The following is a 22296-nucleotide window of genomic DNA, read 5'->3' on the forward strand; positions in this document are numbered from 1 at the left end:
AGGGACTGTGCCCGAATGAGCGACTCGGGGCGGAGCCTGTCCAACAAAAGTCACATCCATCTATTAATAAGAGCGGCTCTGTTTAAAAACTACACCGCTTTTTAAAGTGGTAATCCGCAAGATTATTTTGTTACAAAAAAAAAAAATCCCCTATTTGATATTTATCTCATATTTATTAATAAGAAACAGCCATTCAATATATTTGTATTATGCACATGGTCCTCTATATACTGTTTCCATTATTGGTGGCTTGGTCCCCCTTTCCCGGGAAGAACTCAAAGATGGGCATGGGCAAAAAGTGAAAGGCACAGGATGAATTTGGTAATGCATAGTAGCTAGTTGTGATTTGTAAACTGTCAATATGGATGAACATTCACAAAAAAAAAACCCAAAACGGCCCCTTTGAATGAAAAAATGATGCCTACTTGTGCCCACTTGTACTTGCCCCACACCCCAAGTGAAAGCAAAAGCAAGAAGAATCAACAAGAAAGCTAAAATAAGCCTAGTAGCACTGTTGACTCGGACAAGTAAAAGTAAATAAATAAATCCAAACTTTTCCTTTAATAACATTTTATTGCTTTCTTTGGGTTTTGAGGTCGTAATCTTCACTCTCCCTTATATGTAAGTTGGTAGAAAGCTCTATGTTAATAAGAACCATTTGATTAGAATTAAGTTTGTATTCAAGTGTAAATAGATATGATGTCATGCTCATGACATCTTAATGTCAAAACATTCATTTATTCATTTATTTCCACAATGTCCATTTATTCTAACTATATCATAGCATTCAATTATGTTGCCTTATATCAGCGGTTCTCAACCTGGGGGTTGCAAGATTATTTTGGGGAGTCGCAGGATGGTTATCAAAAAACAAAAGCTGAGTTAAAGCTGCTTATTTGGTCTGGTATACCGTGGACACACAGAGGACAGAGGAAGTGGTGAACACGAATGGGGATGGCCTCCCTGCTGCTTGGAGTTAACTACATGTGGGCTCTAGTCAAACCGACAATAGATAATGGGTTCCTCCCATTAACCAGACAGGGCTGCGCCTTTCTTCTGTCAATGGCAGCAAAGTATTCACAGATTATGATTAATTCCAGTGAAAGAACACGTTGTTTTCAAGCCAGGAGCTGCTGTATGAAATATAAACAAAGAACGCTTAACTCACACACTAATCCAGCTACGTAAACAAGCAGTGTGTTCGCCACACTGTGCCATGAAATGGGATCAGAACACAAATCGCTACTATTTCACACAGAGGTCAGATGGCTCTGACAGTGGGGGGGAAAGTGTTCCCAGACTATTTGAACTGCGTGAAGAAGTCCGTATCTTCCTATCAGATTGCGGTTCCGCCCCCGCTGACAACCTGATTGACCCCAAGTGGTTGCCAGCCTGGCATATCTGGCAGGCCTATTTGATAAACGTAACTCTCTAAACATGTCCCTCCAAGGCACGATTACCAATGTCCACACTCATTTCCGACAAGGTTACAGTGTTTACTAGGAAGCTGCAGCGGTGGGCTGAGTCGAGGAGGGCAGAGTTGAAATGTTCCCTGAGCTCAAGGACCCCATGGACAACGTTGACATAAGCATCCAAACAGTGAATGAAGTGATTCGCCCCTCGCCTCGGAAGCTTGCTTGAACGTTTCAATAGGTACTTCCCCTCGAGGATGCGCTCTTGGACCCTCGCCTGCGCACTGGAGGAATCCTGGCTGTCAGTGGCTGCGGAATAGCCAGGACTATCGAAGTCTGCAGTGGATATATTTATTCCTCTTGGATCTGCGTATCCATATGGGAAGACCTGTTCCTCGCTGAGATTCATCAAGAACAAATATAGATCGTGGCTGAACAGTGAATGCTATTCCTGTTACAAAAGGGGAAATAAATAATACACGCCTGAACAGGTCTGACCGTTCAAAGAAACTGAATCAACAGACTGAGAATCGCTGTTACAAAAGGGGATAAAATGCAAGATGACATGATAACAGGCTACAAGCCTACAGCCGGCCTTACTGTTATAGGAACTACACTAAAAAGGTATTTGCACTGCGCTTAAAGGAGGAGGTACACTTCAAAAGATAATAAAAGATGTAAGAACCACCGGTGAACCCAGAACACCGTCAGCAGAATACTCAATAAGAACACAACAAGAACTCGGCGGTGAAAGAAGCACCAACGCAACGCAGCGAAAGGAGTTGGGAGTGGCTTTGGTCTACATGAAGATGAAAAAAGAAAAAAAAGATTAGAAAAAGTTTGAATTCAAACTCAGTCATTTATTGACAGTACCCATATTTTCACAAATACTGACTGGGGCTTTTATTTTCCTCAACCTCCATCTGGGTGCTGTACTCCTCAAAATAAATACATCTAAAATAAACTTGCGTTCTTTTTTTTGTTCGGAGACACAGTATGCACAGTCACTCTCACCAGAAACACAACCCACTGTCCTGAGCCGAGGCGGAACGTTCCTGAGTTGGGTTTAAAATTTTGTTTGTTTCTTACAAGTAGAAACTAATGAAGACAAATAGATCTGAAAGATGGGCTAAAAAGAGGTGCACGCGGTGCAGCGCCGGAGGAAAAATAAACAAAAACACACATGACTCAGATTCAGCCTTATTTACCGGTTTATATTTGAGGAGATACAGTCTGTACATATAAAACATGCTCCGAATGTTGCGGCTCCGGAAAAAAACAAACTTGTTAAACCGGGAGTAGGAGGAGGTTGGCTGACCCGGCAAGGGAAGTCAACGTCCACCCCCTGCCATGACGTAACATAATTTGACCCAATCGCGACAAGGGTAGGCATCACGGTAGAAGTCCACCGGACGCGTTGGCGCAGCGGACTGGCGCGGCGCGGCGTGCCGTAAGTGCACGCTCACTATTAAATCCAAATTAATCCACCGCTGCAGCTCCACCGGCCTTGATCGACGGCCATCCCAGGTTGATATTTTCAGACTGGACACCTCAACCCCGGGGCAGTTGTAGCCTCGCGGCGGGCAATAAAAGCGGCTTCGTATTTACACTGATGCGCCGTCTGCGTCTCCTTCATTGTGTCCGTCTGATCGACCCCGCCACGCTTCGGTATTGGCAAGCTGTGTTAAAAAATATTTAAATGGCCATTTTTTCCAACGGCCCCGCCTCTCTCTACGATGACATCGTGGTCCACATTGTGGACCATGCACCGTTTTTATGTTCTACTAAAAGATTCAAAGTATTTCTTTTTTGGTTTGGGAACCTGCCTCCGGTCTCTGCGTTTTGGGTTTACTATTCACCTACGCTTGTGACACTGGGCCTGCAAGGAGTGGGTGCAGCGTACGTTCGCGGCACCCACACCTCCGGTGGACTTACGCTGTCAGAGCGAGAAAAAGACAAATGACCAGGTTCGCCTCGGGGGCTCACGCTGAGAACACCGCAAGAACCCATATCACTGCGTGAATTTCTCCTTAACTTTTTCTGAAGACGCCTTTTTAGTCGTAAAACTTCTACTTCTTGTTAAGTGTACCTCCACCTTTGAGCCGTTTTGCAGGCCCAGTGTCACAATCGTAGGTGAATAGATAACCCAAAACGCAGAGATGGGGCAGATTTCCAAACCAAAACAGAAATACTTTTAATCTTTTAGTATAATACAAACACGGTGCATGGTCCACGAGCAAACTCCAGGACGAAGCAAGGGGCCTCAGTCAGGCAGGGTTGTACATAACCAACCAATCAAACAAACACAGGTGAAACAAACCAAATCAGAGTTGCACAGACAAAACATTCATTGCGGCCTCTGCTGGACGCGTGAGGAACTAGCAGGCTGGGAGCCGGTTACTGAAGAGCAGCTACCTTAATAATATGACGTGTATCGCCCCTAGTTTTTGCCAATTGCCATTATTCAGCTATATATATATATATATTTTTTTTTTTTTTTCGTCATCTCCTGAAAAATTGCTGCAAATACAAAACAGGGGACAGATGTGGCTTTGACATAAGAACACACTCTGAGCGTCTCTTCTTTTTGCCAAGTTGCCATTCACTGTTGCACTAGCTCCGTCCCGTCTCCCCCACGTGACGTCACGTTCAGATTTGTGGGCAATGTCAGAATTGGGCTAATTGCATTAAAAAAAGAAAATAATTCTTAAATGGAATTGCCACACCATTTTCCCACACATTCATCCACTGGGTATGCCAAGCTGCAAGTTGCTCTTTGAATGCTATTCGGCCAAATAAACCCACAGCAGCAAAGGAATAACAAAACCACTTTAAAGTGAAGCAACATAACCGACGCCTGTTAAAGTAAAAATCATTATATTCTAATATACTGTATATTAGAATTTATTGTCTTTTTTCTGTGTATAACAGATAAGCAAAATGATCACCTTGTAGAATCTGGACAGAGGATATTTAGTTTATTTAGGTTAATTGAGGATATTTTGTTCCTTTCCCTTATTTGTTTATTTCTTTGCTTATTTAAAGGATCACCATAAGCTGATGCTATGGCGATCGGCTAGTCCTACTGGGGTACACACCTGACATACTGTACATACAGTACCAGCTACCTACAGTACCATACTGTATCCATTCATTCCATTCAGATAAGCAAAGACCTGTTGCAAGCCTGTCAAGGACCATGTAACACATTACCTGATGTACATTCAAATTACATTAATATACATGAAATTACATCAATTTACATAAAAAAGTGCAACTTACATTGATATGATATTGAAAAAATATTCATACACACTTCAAAGCCAGTCAACACTGAACAACACTTTGGTAGAAAAACAAATTAAAGATCAATATATAGATATTTAAAAAGAATGAGAATTACAACTCATGAAGCAGAGTATGAATATTAAAAATAGCACAGTTATACCTCCTACTATTCAGTCTGTCATTTGCATGCCAATAGATGCCTCTGCATATTCTTTTTAAAATAAACTATTAGCTGCTAGTTCTAATAAAGCCAGGACAAATCTAGCAGCCCCGTTTTGTGTGACTTGTAATTTGGAGAGATTTGTCTTGGATGGAGACGACCAAACTGTTGAAAAATTGCACAGTTGGCACAAAATCAATGATTTGGAGATTTTCCCAGCTTGTGATTATACGTAAGGAAAACACTTTCTTGTGACTGCAGTGCCGTAGCCCATTTTTGCCTCGGCCCAGTAATAATGTGCTCAGTCCTTGATAGGTAACGGTCAATGACTAGGTCCAGCAATTAAGCTTTGTCCACCTGCTGTATGGGTTCATCAGATATGGGAAGCACCAGTTTAGGCTTAGAAACCAATTTGTGTTGTGACCCAAAGACAATACCTTTAGTTTTGCATATATTTAAGGCTAATTTATTTGTTTTGATCGAATCATATACTTGTGGTGCGAGGATGGTGATGGTGTGGCCCCTATCCTGGGCCTAGATAATTTGGGCCTCAGGATCAGTTTGGCTGTATACCTGTTGCTCGTTGGTTGGTCTAATGAGCAACAGCTAAACCCCCCCCCCCCCCCCCCCCCCCCCCGCCCCCACACACACAAACACACAGGCGAGGAGCCATTGTCATGACAAGCTGCCCATCTGCTCCTGGCCTTATTCCACCTAGCCCACTCTCTACTATAAACTTGTTTGTCTGAAACCCCGTCGTCTGTGTCTGTGCCGGAGGTCCCTGAAATTGCCAATTGAGTGGTGTGCGGCAGGCGAAACTGCCACAATACTATATTCAACTCGCAAGATAAAACCTGATTGAATTCCTGGCATGCGGTTGCTGCATAATATACAGTACAGTGGAGTCGACAGCATACATTGTTATACCTGCATTTTTCACAGCAGGGGACAAGTCATTCATAAAAATTAAGAACAGGAGGGGTCCCAGACAACTTCTTTTAGGTGTACCACATGCTAAACGACTACAATTCGATAGACTGCCGTTGTAAAAGACCTTCCAAGTTATAGAGGAGAGATAACTCTTCAACAAGGTAGTCGCAGATGGGCTAAAACCATAACATTTGGTCTATCCAATCCAACCATCATCTTGGCCAATTAAAAAAAAAACCTTCGTCTGAATCGTGTCCCCTTTCCAGAGCAAAACAAACGTTCTTTCATGATTCCCTGGAAGTAAGATATTTATCCTGGGTTTCGGTGACTTACGGAGAACCATTAAATAAAAATAGAGCAAATATTCACATTGATTTCAGGGCTACACTCTTTCGAAATACAAAACTTATTTTGCTGATGTAATTAGACCAGCTGTCATTTGCATGGCTTTCTTTAGCATTAAAATAATATCTATCATCCAGAACATGTTTTAATTATATTAAAAAAACAACACGAATAACACATCATAAATGTAATGACTTTGTGGGCAGAATGTTACTTGACAGGACAAAAAGTGTGAGCGTGGTGAAAACCAATTTATTGTGTGCTATTGTTCTTTAGAAATGCATTGTAATGTTACACTCCAAGGAGAGGAAAACCCACCTTGTGCTTCATGCATAACAAAGGGAGCTGAAACTGGAAAAGTGTGTTCTCTCACTTGAAATGGAAGGCATAGTCTTACACAATAATAAACATGAAATAATCTGATATATTTAAAAAAATAAATGTTAAAAGTGAGTTTTTCTAAATGTAAAATGACTACACAAAGCTGACCTCCTGAGCTTTCACAGAAACGACAGACGACATGTTCACATTGTGAGCCAAGACAGTGCATCTGAGTTACCATGCTCTGCAACCTGTCTGCAAAGATAATGGCATACAATATATGTTAATGTGTGTGTGTGTGTGTGTGTGTGTGTGTGTGTGCGTGCGTGCGTGCGTGCGTGCGTGCGTGTGTGTGTGTGGCCCTCATAGCTTGGTTTCAAAAGAGGACTGGTTTTGGTCACTCCTCTCAAACGCTGTAGACAAATCCTGCATTCATTGACTCAAACAGCCAGCGATGTTTTCTTCCTGAGAACAATTCTGTCTCAACACCACAGGTAAAGTGACTTTCTTTGGGGGTATTATATAATTGCCTTTGCATCAAATCCATGGATATGAATTATAACGATTTGTAAGCCAGAATTGAGATTTAACATCAGATTTCAACACAGCATATGCAGGAGCTTTTACAAATAGGATAAAAAATATGTAAAAAAAAAAAGCCAATTTTTAAAAGATGTGCATTTCTTTGTTGGTATTAGGGATGGGCGTTACCAACATTTTTCCTTTCGATTCGATACCATTAGTTTATGGTACTTTCTTATCGATACTGATACTGATACTTTTTGCCCCTTAAAGGAAAATCACATGATTGCACGGTGTTCATTTGCCCTTGCAATGAAGTTAATGAATTAACTTCATTGCAAGGGCAATGTGAAATATGAATAAAAATCATTAACATAAATACTTGAAAGAAATGCTTATAAAATGATAATAAAATAGATCAATGGGTACATTTAACAAAAATACGATGAAAATAAATCTTTTTTTAATTATAATAAAAATAATTAGACTTCAAATTAATACAAAATTAATAAAATGTCTTAAATTGAAAGATCAACATAGTGCTCAAGAACCTGCATCATCATCATCATCATCATCATCATCCTCAACATCAGCAGCAACAACATAATCATCAACAACAAAATGCTAAATGATAATTTCACTAGTTTGACCTTGACGTTATTCTGACATCATCCCTGTGAATTATGAACAACACTTGAATTATGAATTATGAACAACCCTTTAATTATGAATTATGAACAACACAACAACGCACTGAACATCACTAAGCAGGCACCAGTGTATTTCAATGAAAACAGCTAATGCTCAGTCATCTCTTCTAGATAATGTACAACAGCATATTCACCATTCATCATTCAAGTTTTAGATTGGTGTTTAGGCAAAGCAACATGTTTATATTTTTAGGTTTAAGCCGATTTCGCCGCTGACGAATTGTCTCTCCTACTTTTGCCTCTCAGCTGGAACTTGGGTTGCAACTGTTTCAAGATTTTTTTGCCATTTTACTGAGCAATGGAAACACTGCCTAATTGCTTTTACCCACAGCAAAGGGTCCTCACTCCTTGAGATTACTTTTTCCTCCAAGGAATCTGCGCTTAATGTAATCTTAATGGACGCGCTTGTGTTTGCGTTCCGATTTCCCTGAGAAGCCATCACACGCCTATCATGCTCCTGCCATAACCCTGTCTTTGATGCTGAACAGTCCCCACTGTTGCCTTCAGTGTTTGCGGTGGGTGATGTCACTGGCAAGGTCGTTTCCAGAGAGGCAGTGGCGGTTGTTGGAGAAACGAGGGGTTCACTGCTTGTTGCCTGTCCATCACAACTGCCCAGCATTTGCATCTCACCAATGAGGCTTGATTTAATTGTTTCGACATTTCCAGTATCACTAAAGACAATGTTTTTGAACCTTGTGTCTAGAAAGGTGCTGGCTGAAAGAGCATGGTTGAGCTCAATATTCTGAAAGCAACTGCAGCTGACATTGTATTTCTTTAAGCTTGTCAGATGCTTTTGTGCACTGGTGGAAGAACTTAACAGTCGCAGCACATTTCTCCAGGATGGAGTCCAGAACTGTGTCAGCCTTTATGGCATCCTTAACAACCAAGTTGAGGGTGTGTGAAAAACACAGAATATGTTTCCAGTGGCTTTTCCTCACAGCTGAGACCATATTGGCTCCATTGTCTATAACAACTGCATGGCCTTTGTTGGCATTGCTTCTGTCATCAGATAACTTTGTGAAGTTTAGATATATTGTCCGCTGTGTGCTGTACAGCTACATGAGTGGTCTCCAGATTGCAAGACTGCATCTGCCAGTTTTAAACAATAACATGTCCTGTCAAATATGGTTCAGTTGTTCTTAATGTCCACACATCAGTGGTTAAAACCACACTGTTGGCAGAGTCCATGGAGTCTTTCAGGGCTGATTTGACTTGTTCATACAGCTTGGGAATTTTACCCACCATCAAGGCTTTACTACCAGGGATGTGGTATCTGGGATCCAACACCTTCATAAAGTGACGAAAACCGGCATTCTCCACAATTGAAACAGGTTGCAAGTCGGCAACAATCATCTTAACGAGGCTCTCTGGAATGTTTCTGGCTCTTTGGGAATCATTTGAAAGGAAAAGTTAGTAAAGTTACCAAATTACAAAAAGGGAAATCAAAATGTTATCACAATTTATCATCATGCGGCAAAATGTAAAAATGACGTTTATTTACCGGCCTATTCAGATATTTGTTCTAAGCTCAGATATTTTGCTAACCTAAAAATTGATCATTTATCGCCTGATATATACAGAATTTTTACTTTCATTAATAACATCCTAGAAACAAAATTCAATATTTTCTGATACATACAGTACGAGCATATGAACCTTTACGTTTGTAAACTAAATAAAAGAGTGGTAAGCATGGCTTCATCCAAGATTAACATAGTTCATATTCACATTTGGGATAGTTTAATAAAATAATGGTTCATTCAATTTTTAATCACTTACAACACATTAACCGTCACCTGTACCTGGATATTCTTTGCCTTTCATGAAACTCTCCTGCAATGTCTTCTGACAGACAGCAGGTGGTGCTGGCTTACTAGTTGTCTTCATGGCGATGTTCAGCCTCTTTAAAGGTGTCAGGGTGCATTGTCTTTAAATGCTTAAAGAGGTCGCTAGTGTTGCTGCTATGTGGCACCACTTTATTGCAGACGGAGAACATGGCATTGCCTATGTTCGTGGGAGAAAAATTGCACCACACTACGCTTCTTTTTCTCTCTCGGCCATCCATGCTCCCGCGGCGCTGCTATGCTGAGCTTACTCTGAGCGGCGGAGTTAGGATTGAGGCTTTCACACATAAATTGAACGCCTAAAACTCTCAGAAGTGAAAACAAATTGTACGTTTTATATTAGCACAGTAGTATCGCGATATTTAAAAAAGTATTGACTCCAAAATATCAATACCAGAGTATCGATACGCCCATCCCTAGTTGGTATAGCATTTGTCTGTTTAATTATTTGTTTTTGAAATGTGTAAATCAAAGTTCACAAGCAGATATTGTGTGATTTTTGTACAATGCAAATTCAATGCATAATTGAACACAATAAAAAAGAAAGACAATTTTTTAAATCTCGACCATGCTTAATCTCTATAATACAGGTGTACGAAATTATTCATTTTTTTAACCTGTGCTGTCAGCATGCTGGGCATACAACACAGAGTATTTGTGCCATTGCATTTATGATGAGTTAGTCTGCAAGTGGAGTTAAACTTCTCAACCTGCAACGCAACTCTTTATTTATTCTTTTATCATCAAGAACTGCTGCAATAACTCTGTCCTGTGGACGACTTGTAGGACGACAAGAGCACAGCTTTTTGTTACACAGAACTGCCACCAATCCCCCTCTTTGTAGAAAAATCTTACCATGTTTTGGTCTACAAACAGCTAATCATCATCACTACTCCAAGAGGGGGAGAATCACCATGGGTGACACAAATTAACATAGAACCAAACAACATGTACATGGAAAAACAATCATAGAAATGTCAACAACATGTACATGGAGAAACAAACATAGAAATGTCAGATGACAACATGTATCGACAAACAGAGTCCAGGAAAACTGGAGCAGCAATTCAGCACGTAGCCTCTTCCTGTCATAGCTATGGCAGTAAATGAGGGAGGAAAGGAGAGGAATGAAACCAGGAGGGTGTTCGGGGGGGTGTTCGGAGCAGGTTCTGTATGGGTGCCTGTTTGTTTAATGTCTCGCCACCGCCCATTTGATGCTCTGTTTGTAACCATTTAATTATGAATTGAAGATGCTTCGCTAAATAGTAGTATCTGAAGTTTGGGGCTGCTAGGCCTCCACAGTCTTTATTTTTCTGTAGTGTTGCTATAAATATGCTGATATTGATTAATGAGTCTAGAGTATTAAACCAATTTACAGTTGGTTGCACTGGGGTCATTGAAAATATATAATACATTTTTGTTAGTATGTTCATTTTCACTGCTGTTATCCTGCCAATTTGTGGTATGGGTAGATTGTTCCATCGAGTAACGTCTTCTTCAATGGATTTGAGCAATGGAGTAAATTTAACTGTAAATAAATTTGACAGTTTGGTGGAGATATCAATACCAACCATCTAATGTTGCCCGTTGTGATGGTTAAGGGACATTTCTGGGTTACAGCATTCCAGTCTTCCCCCTAAATGGTAAGACCATAGTTTTAGTACAGTTTATTGAATAGTCTAAGATGGCTAAAAATTTAGATGTAAGATTGAACACTTCCGGTAGGGATGATATTGGGTTCTGTAAATATGACAAAATATCATATGCATATAAACTGATTTTGTGAACAGTGAGTTTCCTGTTTGTATGCCAATGATATTACTGTTTTGACGGATGGATGCCGCAAGGGGTTCAATAAAGATGGTGAAGAGTAAAGGGGAGAGTGGACATCCTGGTCTTGTGCCGCGTTGTAGAGTGAAACGCTGTGAAGTGTAACCATTGGTGATGACGGAAGCAGATGGTGAGTTATACAGGATTTTGATCCGTTGAATGAGTGACTCTCCAAAACCAAATTTGTTGAGGGTGGAAAAGAGATACTGTATGTTTTATTAACTCTGTCAAATACTTTTTTGGCATCTAAAAAAGCAATAACAGTATTTAAGTTATTCCTTTGAGATATGCTGATACGATTCTCCCCCTGTGTCTCCTTACCTCCCCATGTGCTCTTCTTCGCTCCCCATGTGGTCTCCTTCCTGACTCCTGTCGTTGTGCCAGGCTGCCTGGGTACCTGTTCTCTGGCACTGTTGATGCGTGGGGCGCTCGTCACTGGGGGCCAGCGCTATGGGTGGGGGGGGCCATCTGCCACCCTCTGTTCTGTGGTCTGCATGCGCGACGGCCGGGGGCTAGTCAGGGGCCTGTTTGATGGTGGCGCATGGCGAAGGTGCATGGCGTTCTTGCTGTGGGTTGGGCGCCTGCGGATACAGGAGGTGGGCGTGCTGGGGCATCAGGTGGCTGCTGCCTGGCCTACTGCACCCCTGTTTGGTTGCGCTTCGCCTATCTCTCCCAGCGCCAAAACTCATACTCAGCACATACACCACACAACAGTCCTAGGGGGTATTGCAGGACGGGTGGGGTGCAAGCTATGTGGGTGCGGATGTGCGATCGTGCCCGTCACGCTCCTGCCCCGATGTGCTTCTCGCATTAGCTTAGAACACAAACTTGTGCACAAATCTTACTCCGAACGGGAGGGGTGCAAGTGATTCGGGTTCGACTTGCTTGGAGGACTCGTTCCTCCACACCCCACAATTTTAACTGCAATTGCCACCAGCACACATTGAGCACTGGGGTTTTTCGGGGTGGTGGGGCGCTGGTGGGTTGGTGTAGGGGTGTGGTTTGCCGGGGGGATGCTGGGTGGGCCCCCTGCTGGCTGGGTTTGAGTCCTGGTGGTTTGCACCTGGTGGTATCTGGTTTGCTGCGACCTAGCGGAGCTGGGGAGAGCACTACCGGGTGCCTTTCGGGACCCCTGGGGGCCGCTTGCTGTTGTGGGTGTGGGTTGGGGTGGGGGGGGGGCGGCTGTTGGCCTTTGCTGTCAGCCTCCCTCCTGGCCTGCTGGTGTCGGCCGGGCTGACATCCAGGTGCCCTATGCTGAGTACACTTGGCTACGTGGATGGACGCTCGGGTCTTGTGGCTGGTAACAGTTTTTTCGATATGTATTGTCGTTTGATGTTTATGTTTTTCAATTTACATGTAGTTGTTTGTTTCTATATTTATGTTTTTTCTATGTAGATGTTGTTTGGCTCTATGTTTATTTGTCTCACCCGTGGTGATTCTCACCCTCTTGGAGTAGTGATTAGTTGTTCATAGACCTAAACATGGTAAAATAGTTAACCAAAGAGGGGGATTGGTGGTGGTTCTAGGGAACAAGAAACTGTGCTCTTGGCATCCTGCAGGTCATCCACAGGACAGAGTTATTGCAGCAGTTCTCTGTCCTAGATGCAATGGCATACAAATACTCTTGTGTTGTATGCCCAGCATGCTGGCAGCACAGGTTAAAAAAATAAAATAAAATAAAATAAACAAACAAACAAACAAACAAATAAATAAATAAAAACGAGATATGCTGATACACATATTGCTTGATAAGTGTCTGCCCTTGACAATTGCCTGTTTCGTAGGCTTAATGGTCTATAACTGGAGGTGAGGGTTGGGTCCTTATTGGGTTTGAGCAAAACTGAAATGAGAGCAGTATTCATGGGTGGAGGCATGGTGGAGGTTTACTTAATCTCGATAACCATTCTGATGAATAGTGGGGATATGAGTGGCCAGAAATGTTTATAGAATTCCACTGGGTAGCCATCTGGTCCAGGGGATTTATTGTTAAGCATAGAAAAGAGAGCTTTCCTGAGTTTATCTAAAGTTAGTGGTTGATCTAATGTGCTAGCCTGCTCTGTGGATAGTAAAGGGAGGTCGATATCAACAAGGAATTAGTTAATGTTTTATATATTTGATTCATTATCTAAGTGATATAGCTTATTATAAAAGTCTGTAGTGTATGAATTAAATGAAATTTGTCCATATGATCTTTATCCTCATTATGAAGCATCAATTGCAAGAGACCGAGAAAAAAGATAGTAACAGGTAACAGTTTTAACACTAGCTTTTAGAAGTGGTTGCCAAGTTGGAAATCTTTGTAAGTATGTGGTTTCCAGGACTCAAGAGCAGAGAAGAACCGGTGGCAGATGGAAAAAAATACTTGATTTGATGTAGAAAGTCCTCTGAGAAAACAAATAACAAAAACAATACTTCAACCAGAAGGCAAAACCTAGAGAAGAAAGCTACTTGTCACTATGACCAGGAAAAAAAGGGAATCTCCCTTAAACAACGTAGATGGCAAGCGGAGAGGAGCTGGTTGCGACACTATGATGGAAGCTTAGTCCGAAGACTAGTCCAAGCTCTGTCCTGACTCAGTCCAAGATGAATCCAACAATTGTCCAAACTCAGCAACTGGAGAAAATGCACAGACGGTCTTTAAATAGCTGGATTGGAAGTGCCACCTGTTCCTTATGATGTAAAGCTTTGTGATGTCATACGTTATGATGCCGTCTCCTGGAACGCGCTCCGTAGCCATGTGCCTCTCCATTGTGACAGTAGATTGCATGACGAACTCCTCCTCTGCTCGGACCCCCACCTCAGATTGCTGGTCTGGGAACAGTGGTGGCTGAAACCCCATCTGGTACTCAAAGGGAGCCCTAACGGTTTTAGAAAATTGTAGAGAAATGTGGGAATACTCTGCCCACCCCAAATGGGTGGATGTCAGGCAGTGCAGTGTCGTCTCCAAGTCCTGATTGACACTCTCAGTTTGACATTGGACTGAGGATGGAATCCCAATGAGAAGCTAGCGGTGGCCCCTAAAAGAGCAGAAAGCCTTCCAGAAGAACCACATCTCGGGGAACATCATGCAGGAAAAACCTGTTCTCAATCATCAGAACAGAAATTTTACGAGCAGACAGTTGCTTGTCTTATGTGATAAAGTGAACTGCTTTGGAGAACCTGTCAACAAACTGGCAGTCTTTCCCTTGAACTAGGAGTCCAGTGATAATATCTATGGAGATATGTGACCAAGGTAGGTCGCTGTGGAACTGGCAGTGGGGCAAAGTAGACCTGGTGGATGCTGGCGGGATGTCTTGTTCTGGGAAGATAGGGTCTTATGGACAGCCAACAGAACCTCCTTTGGATGAATTTGAGTGTCCTCCCCCATCGGGATGCCTCACCAGATGAGAGAAATGCCCCCACTCGAAAATTTGTAATCGGGACCTGGCTGGGACCGACATCCAGTTCTGGCTCTCCTCTAGGGTCTGGTAGGTCTGTTGGGCAGCCAACACCTCTGCCTCTATTCCCCACAAAACAGGGACAATGATTTGAAAGGAAGCAAGGATGGGTGCTTTCGCCTTGCTGTTCTTACTGACAGACCAGAGAGTAGAGCCAGTGAGGGGGGAGGATAGAACCCTGCATTTTATTGAGGACTTCAAGCAGATCAGCATAATCAGACGACACCTTTCGGATCTACTGCCTGGGAGTTAGCAGGCGGCATGCTGTTGGTGATTTCATGGGTTGGGCAAAGACAGGTCCGCTGACAAGAAGGACCCCACTTCTCCAGGACCCCTGCAGCCCAGCTGATGAGTGGGTTGTGCTGGACGAGCCACGGGAAACCCAGAATCAAGGGGAATGCCGGGGAATCAACAAGATGGAATGTTATCTCCTCGTGGTGGTTGCCCTCCAGGACAAGGTGGATGGGGGCAGTGTGAAGGTTGACCCTCCCAGACCAGTGACCCTCCCAGTGACATTGATTGTCCTGTCTAGCCTACTGAAAGGTATTCCAGGGCTTGAGAGGTCAAAGAGAGCTCCTCTGGAATCAACGAATGCAGAAAGGTGACCTGTCTGGGTTCCCCAGGAGATGGATGCTGACAAAAGTATTTCGGACACAGAGGACGTTAGTATGGCAACTCGACCCGTCAGGACTCCCCTCACTACTTTTACTGGGCGCCTGGGACAGTGAGACCGGAAGTGGTCAGCAGCTCTACAGTAGAGACTGACAACTCCCTCCTGTGTGGACAGCCACGTTACCCCAATCTGCATGGCTTCTACTGTCTCACCTAATGAAAACAAACCAGGTAAGTCAACAGGAAAGTGGGCAGGAACCTCGGTCTCTCAGCTTGCGACAGCACTTGCCTGGCTTGCCTGCCGGCAAGCTTTATCAGCTGCCAATATGTTGGCATATAATTGCCGCCAATTTCCCAAACTTATTGGTTTACCCCTGCCTTGGTGCAAGGAGTAGTTGCTTGGCCGCCTCCTGTCCAGTCACTGGATGGTCAAACAACCGCTGAAGAGGCGCTAGGATATAGTGCCTGCTTCCATAGTGCAGTTTCCCAGGCAAGCGGCCGACCAGAAAGAAGTGTCATCAGGAAGGATATTTAAGTGTTTAAGTCAGCTCATTAGAAAACTTGCAATGTTGAACTCAAATGAGTAACTCACACTGCACCAGGAACTCTGCTGGGTCCATTGTTGGGACTGTTGGGATATTGAGTCTTGCTGTAAAGATGTGGTTTCCAAGACCCAAGTACAGAGAAGATCCAGAGGCAGATTGAAAATAAGACTTGATTTAATGTAGAAAGTCCTCAGAGAAAACAAATAACAAAAACAATACTTCAACCAGAAGGCAAAACCTAAGAGAAAACAACTTGTCGTATTACATATGAGGAAAAACACGGGTAGTCCCTCAACAAGCTTTGTCCCTAAATCCATCCACTATTAGTCTTAGCTCTGTCTGGACCAAACTCGGACCAAGATTAATAATCCAACAATATTCCAAGACTCAGCAACTAGGAAAACTGTCTTTCCAAAGCTTTATGATGTAAAGCTTTGTGATGTCATACTTTATGATGTCGTCTCCCAAAAGGAGCTCCGTGGCCCTGTGCCATTCCAGGTGGGATTGTGACAACCTCAGCTTTTGGTTACAGAGACTGACAAAATGGTTGCAGGATTTTAATCATTTTACAATTGAGTGATAATGATCCTGTACAATAATAATCCATATTTCAATGTTAAGAAAGTGATATTTAGAAATATGAAGCATATTAATTAACTTCATCAACTAAATCATCAACTTGTTTGAGCTGTGTTCAAAGTTTTGCTGGAATAGCCTGATTTGAAATAATACAGATGAACTGTTGTAACAGGTAACACACTCTTAGCTTCACAAGTGTTAATGACGATCAATCAATTCTGTAACTATCAGTTCCCACGAAGGCCAACATGGAGCCCACGCGTCCAGCAAACAACAAGATGCTGAGCCCTGGGAGCCTCGCAAGGCGTCCTCGGCTCAAGCCTCTGGAGAGGGAACGCTGGGACAACAAGATAGAATTCCTTCTGGCCGCAGGCGGACACATCATTGGTCTGGGAAACGTCTGGAGGTTTCCATACCTCTGCTACAAGAATGGGGGAGGTAAGCACATGGTAACTTTTATTTGGTTCTACTTTATTTTGTATTAACTTTGATTTGAAAAAATAAAAAATAAATTGGAAATAAAAAAATATTCAAGAAAAGACAACGTGAAACAAACTTTGATTCTACATTATGTAGGAGCCTTTCTCACTATGTGTACTTGTTGAGTTTGTACAAAAACTGAGCATAGTAATGATTTTAAGTTAATCTTTGTTTTTTCTTTTTTTTTTAAGGAGTTTTCTTCATTCCTTATCTTTTGTTCTTGTTCACCTGTGGCATCCCTCTGTTCTTCTTGGAGACCTCATTGGGTCAGTACACCAGCCAGGGAGCAATATTATGCTGGACAAAGATATGTCCACTCTTTGAAGGTAAATCTGCTGAATGTTTAAATTTTCTCCTTTTGATTCAAGTCACTAGAACTAATATCAGAACTTTATTTGTTGTGGTGTCAAGGTCTTTGAACACTGGCCTATTTTACGTTTCTCTCTTACGAGAAACCTCCACTGATTGAATGAAGTCCATAAAGTATAATATATATAAAATATAACAATATCCCCCTTTCCCCAACCAGGTCTGGGATATGGAAGCCAAGTGGTGGTGTTGTACACTGGAGTTTATTACATCATCATACTTGCTTGGGCATTCCTCTTCTTATTTAACTCCTTTCAGGCTGAGCTTCCCTGGTCGAGTTGTAAAAACAGCTGGAACACAGGTACTTTAATCCTTTTTACACTTTTTATTTGATCTGCCAGGTATTAGGTTCTCGTTGTAATCTTCCAAGACACAGAACACCAATATGAGTCCCCAATATGTACTTTCCCAGACGCCTGCTTTGAATACAGTAGCAATGACACACTTGACCAACACCACCCCAATGGAACCACGTCTTCGGTTGTAGAATTTTGGGAGTAAGTTGATCAAATTATAGCCCACAATCTTCCCGGCACGGTTTGAGTTGTTTTTTTAAATTATTATTATTTTTCATTTACAGGAGAAGGATATTGGGCTTGTCGAATGGAATTGAAGAACTTGGCAACGTCCGCTGGGATTTGGCCTTATGTTTGCTACTCGTGTGGGTGATCTGCTACTTTTGTGTCTGGAAAGGAGTCAAGTCCACAGGGAAGGTAATTTCATCATTTTATAATGTTTGTTTTACAAGTTGATTTTTTTCCCACAGACTTGCTGTTATCTCCCCAGGTGGTGTACTTCACTGCCACCTTCCCATACTTGATGCTGATCGTGTTGCTGGTTCGAGGCCTCACGCTACCAGGAGCCAAAGATGGAATCATCTTCTACCTCTACCCAGATCCTTCCCGCCTCTCAGATCCAGAGGTACCAGTGTTGACGAGCACTCTGAAGCAATGACAACTTTCTACAGGTATGACAGTAAGAATCTCCACAGAACCAACCTTCTCAATACTTCCAGGTATGGATGGATGCTGGGAGCCAGATCTTTTACTCCTACGGTGTCTGTACAGGCGTCCTGATAGCTCTAGGGAGTTACAACTGCTACAACAACAACGTCTACAGGTTTTTACTTTCTTCCTGTTTGTGTTTGCGACTCTTGTGACTTGGGCTAAAATGGCGGAGTTTGACGTGACACGACTGACACTTTTCTTGCAGAGACTGTGCTTATCTGTGCCTGCTGAACAGTCTGACAAGCTTTGTCGCTGGATTTGCCATCTTCTCCATCCTTGGCTTCATGGCCTATGAGCAAGGCATGGACATCTCCATGGTCGCTGAGTCCGGTACGACCTGCGGATAATGCTGCATCTGTTTCTGTGGCTGTTTATAAGTTTACAAGTTTACAGTACAGTCTGTGTGTAGACGACCTGAACAATGCAAAGTAAAATATACAATTCTATACAACTACTGTTAAATATCATGACAGTATGAAAAAATCATGATGTGATATTTCGGCCGTAACAAATGACAGTGGAAAAACCCACGACAATATTTTCTCTCAATTGACACCATTTATTTTTCTCTCTTGTCGTTTTAAATCTCCTTTCACCTTTAAAAAATATATGATATGGATTAATTAATCGATTAATTATATAATTATTATTATAACGGCATAGATGCCGCTCATACCTATATATATTTTAGTCCTGTTTGTTGCATTATGTCCTTTACACCTGGGCAAAACCCAGAAGCCAAGTTAACAGTTGAATCCATTTGCAAAGTTATCATGATGGTGATGACATCAGACAATTTAAAACACAACATTTACAAGAGGTTTAAAGCGATGAATTCAAACAAGATTATACTTTTGTAAAAGTCAAAGGCAGATGGTAATTGTTGAACGAGGCCGCTAACGTTCCTTTTGCAGGTCCTGGTCTCGCTTTCATCGCGTATCCCCGCGCCGTGGCCCTGATGCCGTGTCCTCAGCTCTGGGCCGCTTTCTTCTTCATCATGATCATCTTCCTGGGATTAGACAGCGAGGTCAAATCAAATACGGTTCAGCATTAAAACCATGGCGTAAACTGAAACCCAGGCGATTAAGAATATAGACGAGATTTATGTTTCAGGCATTCATCAATGATATGTTGTTATTCCAGTTTGTGTATCTAGAGGCTTTGGTCACGTCGCTATCCGACATGTATCCGTCCTTCTTTAAAATCAAATACCGGAGGAAGCTGCTGCTTCTTGTGATCAGCACTGGAAGTTTTCTGATTGGACTTCTCATGGTGACAGAGGTCAGCGGTCATTTAACACACTTCACGTTAAAACATGGTCATGTCTCTGTGCGGTTTTTAAAGTTCTAGCTCTCGCTTCGCAGGGCGGACTTTACATTTTTCAGTTGTTCGACTACTACGCCTGCAGTGGAATGACGCTCCCGTTTTTCGCAATCAGCCAGTCTGTCTGCGTGGGATGGATCTATGGTGAGGGACTCGTAGACCCCCAGAGGACGTTCTTCCAGAATCCCGAATATCAATCTCATTCAATTCTGAAATTATTTTTTCCAGGTGCAGATCGTCACTACGACAACGTGCGGGACATGATCGGCCATCGGCCCTGGCCTTTAATGAAGTATTGCTGGCAGTACTTCACACCGATCATCTGCATTGTAAGTAGTGACAAAGATGAATACAAAACAAATGTTTGATAACTGTGAATTTGTGATGCGTGGCCCTCTGGATTCAGCCTAAAGATCTGTTGAATATCTAAATAATGTCATACATATAATCAAATATTTGGATTTGAATGGGTTCAGAACCACTGGGTTTCATACCTTTCCCTCTCGTTTTGAACCGTCTGCTTTGATTATAGGCTGGATCCCGTGGTGTTTAATTGTATATTAGGCCCTTCGTGATGAGTTTTGGAAAAGTGTTTCCCATCCTGCTAATGGTCTTATTTGCTTCTGTTGGCTATTATGAATCAAAAGAAAATAGACATACTGATGAACACCTGCAGCGGCATAGTGCATATTTTCTGTCTCTATCTTGCTATTTCTTTCTCTCTTTAGTGCACATTCATATTTTCGTTGGTCAAATACACTCCTCTAAAACTTAACAACACCTATGAGTATCCCTGGTGGGGCTACGCCATCGGTGGATTCTTCACGCTTTCTTCCACACTCATGGTCCCTCTCTGGATGCTGTACGCCTTGAGCGTCACCCCCGGAACTCTGAAAGAGGTAACGTACAGCCGTCCAAATTTAAATTGTGAATTTTGGCATCGAGATTCACAGGAGCAGACTGTAATACTGAGCTTTCTTCATTGTTATATGTTGGCCCTACTTTGTCTAAAGTTTTGCTTAATTCTGCGATTCCTTTGTAGATTGAATCACCAATCTCTATTTTTTAATAAATGCTAATTATGGTTCCAGCTCTTATTTTTTTGTCAGAGGTGTAGGTTCTAGTGTAGGTAGTTAGACGGGTTCAGAAAAATCCCGTTGCGACACTTTTGCCCCAGCCATGTACTTTTGAAAATCCTGGGGGTGGATTTTCACTTTCTGAACCCCGGATTTCCCTGCCACCTTCTGTTTCGTTGCTGGGTGTAATACTGAGCACCGTTGTAAAGTCGAGGTGTCGTTGTGTGCCGTCCCACAGAGAGTGAAAGTGCTGTGTCGCCCGGCAGAGGACCTCCCCCAACTCGCCACAAAGAAGGCGCTCAGCCATGATGCGTTTCAGTCTTTTACAGAGCTGTGCACACTGCGCACGACAGACGCTCAAAGACACACACACTGTGTCTAAACTGTGGAGCGAGAGAGAACAGAACGCTGAGCCTCCCACAGCTGGAACAAAACCAAAAATGGAAGGATGTGTCAGTGAGCAAGATGCCCTGTCAGCACAAACTGATCCAGCAGCTTGTATAACTTATTGTGGTATAATAGTTTGGGATAACTTTACTCGAATTTATAAAAACAAATCAAAACAAAAGAAGGTTCTTTGTTCTTTGTCTGTTCTATGTGGAGACAGTACTTGTTTTATTTTATTTGTTGTATATTTAAATATTATTCGCTCTTTTTGTCATTGTCCAAACTCTAGTGTCTAGAGCTGTGGTCTCAACCTCAAATGACCTGGGGGCCACCGGCCAGGCTGCCTTCTTCTCGGAGGGTCGTGTTGAACTTCAAGGGAACAACTTGAAGTTCAAACCACCCTGTATTGATTTATACTGCATTGCAGTTAACTGTGTCAATACCTGTGTAATTATCTCATGAGATTGATAGTCCAAATGTGCTGTATTTATTTGTAATTACAGTACATCAGCAGGACTGGCCGCATGGAATTTGTTAATACATGAATGTAATACTAGTAAGAGCTCGTGATAACCAGTTAGTTGTTGTAGTAAAACATTACATTCGATGTAAATAAAGATCAAATTAGCAGATATGAGCTTTTTAAATAGTATTGTGAACTGTTATGTTCTTTTCCAGTGTTATTTACTTTTTTTTTTTTGATAGGGAATGCACTCTGTATTTTGGACAAAACATGGTTGATCCAAAGTCTTTCCCCCTTTGTTGTTGTGTTTAAGACCTCTCCGTTCTTCAGATTGTCAGTAGATTACAAATAAACCCACATAAATAATGTGTACATCTATGAGTCTTAAAGATAAAATCTGGATGATTTGACATGATGATGACATTGATCTTCACAGACTTCTCATTCCTCCAAGTCGAGGTATAGATAGGCAAACCCTCGTCTCATCCACAAGACCCCTGTGTTCCCATTGAAATGTCTTGAAGTGGAATACTAGGAGGGGAGCTGGCTGCGAGAAATTAAGAATATATCGAGGTTATTTTGAACCCGGAACACAATCATACCTATGTACAAATATACAAATGAAAATGAGCCCATAAGTGCATTCACCTGGAATA

At 42.3% G+C, this 22296-nt stretch overlaps 1 protein-coding gene across 1 annotated transcript; it reads left to right on the top strand.

Moving 5' to 3' along the window:
- Positions 1–16783: 16783 nt before the first annotated feature.
- Positions 16784–21172, top strand: LOC307230550 (sodium- and chloride-dependent GABA transporter 2-like; the record flags this gene model as incomplete). Its single annotated transcript, XM_080000987.1, has 14 exons — positions 16784–16973; positions 17207–17341; positions 17545–17685; positions 17797–17881; positions 17965–18097; positions 18171–18305; positions 18400–18503; positions 18597–18721; positions 19306–19418; positions 19535–19672; positions 19756–19858; positions 19943–20043; positions 20443–20613; positions 21029–21172. 14 exons carry the CDS (start codon positions 16784–16786, stop codon positions 21170–21172), a joined length of 1818 nt encoding a protein of 605 aa, XP_079857113.1.
- Between the last annotated feature and the right edge of the window lie 1124 nt (positions 21173–22296).

The sequence above is a fragment of the Zeus faber genome (assembly GCF_960531495.2).
Source record: "Zeus faber genome assembly, chromosome: 5".
NCBI lineage: Eukaryota > Metazoa > Chordata > Actinopteri > Zeiformes > Zeidae > Zeus > Zeus faber.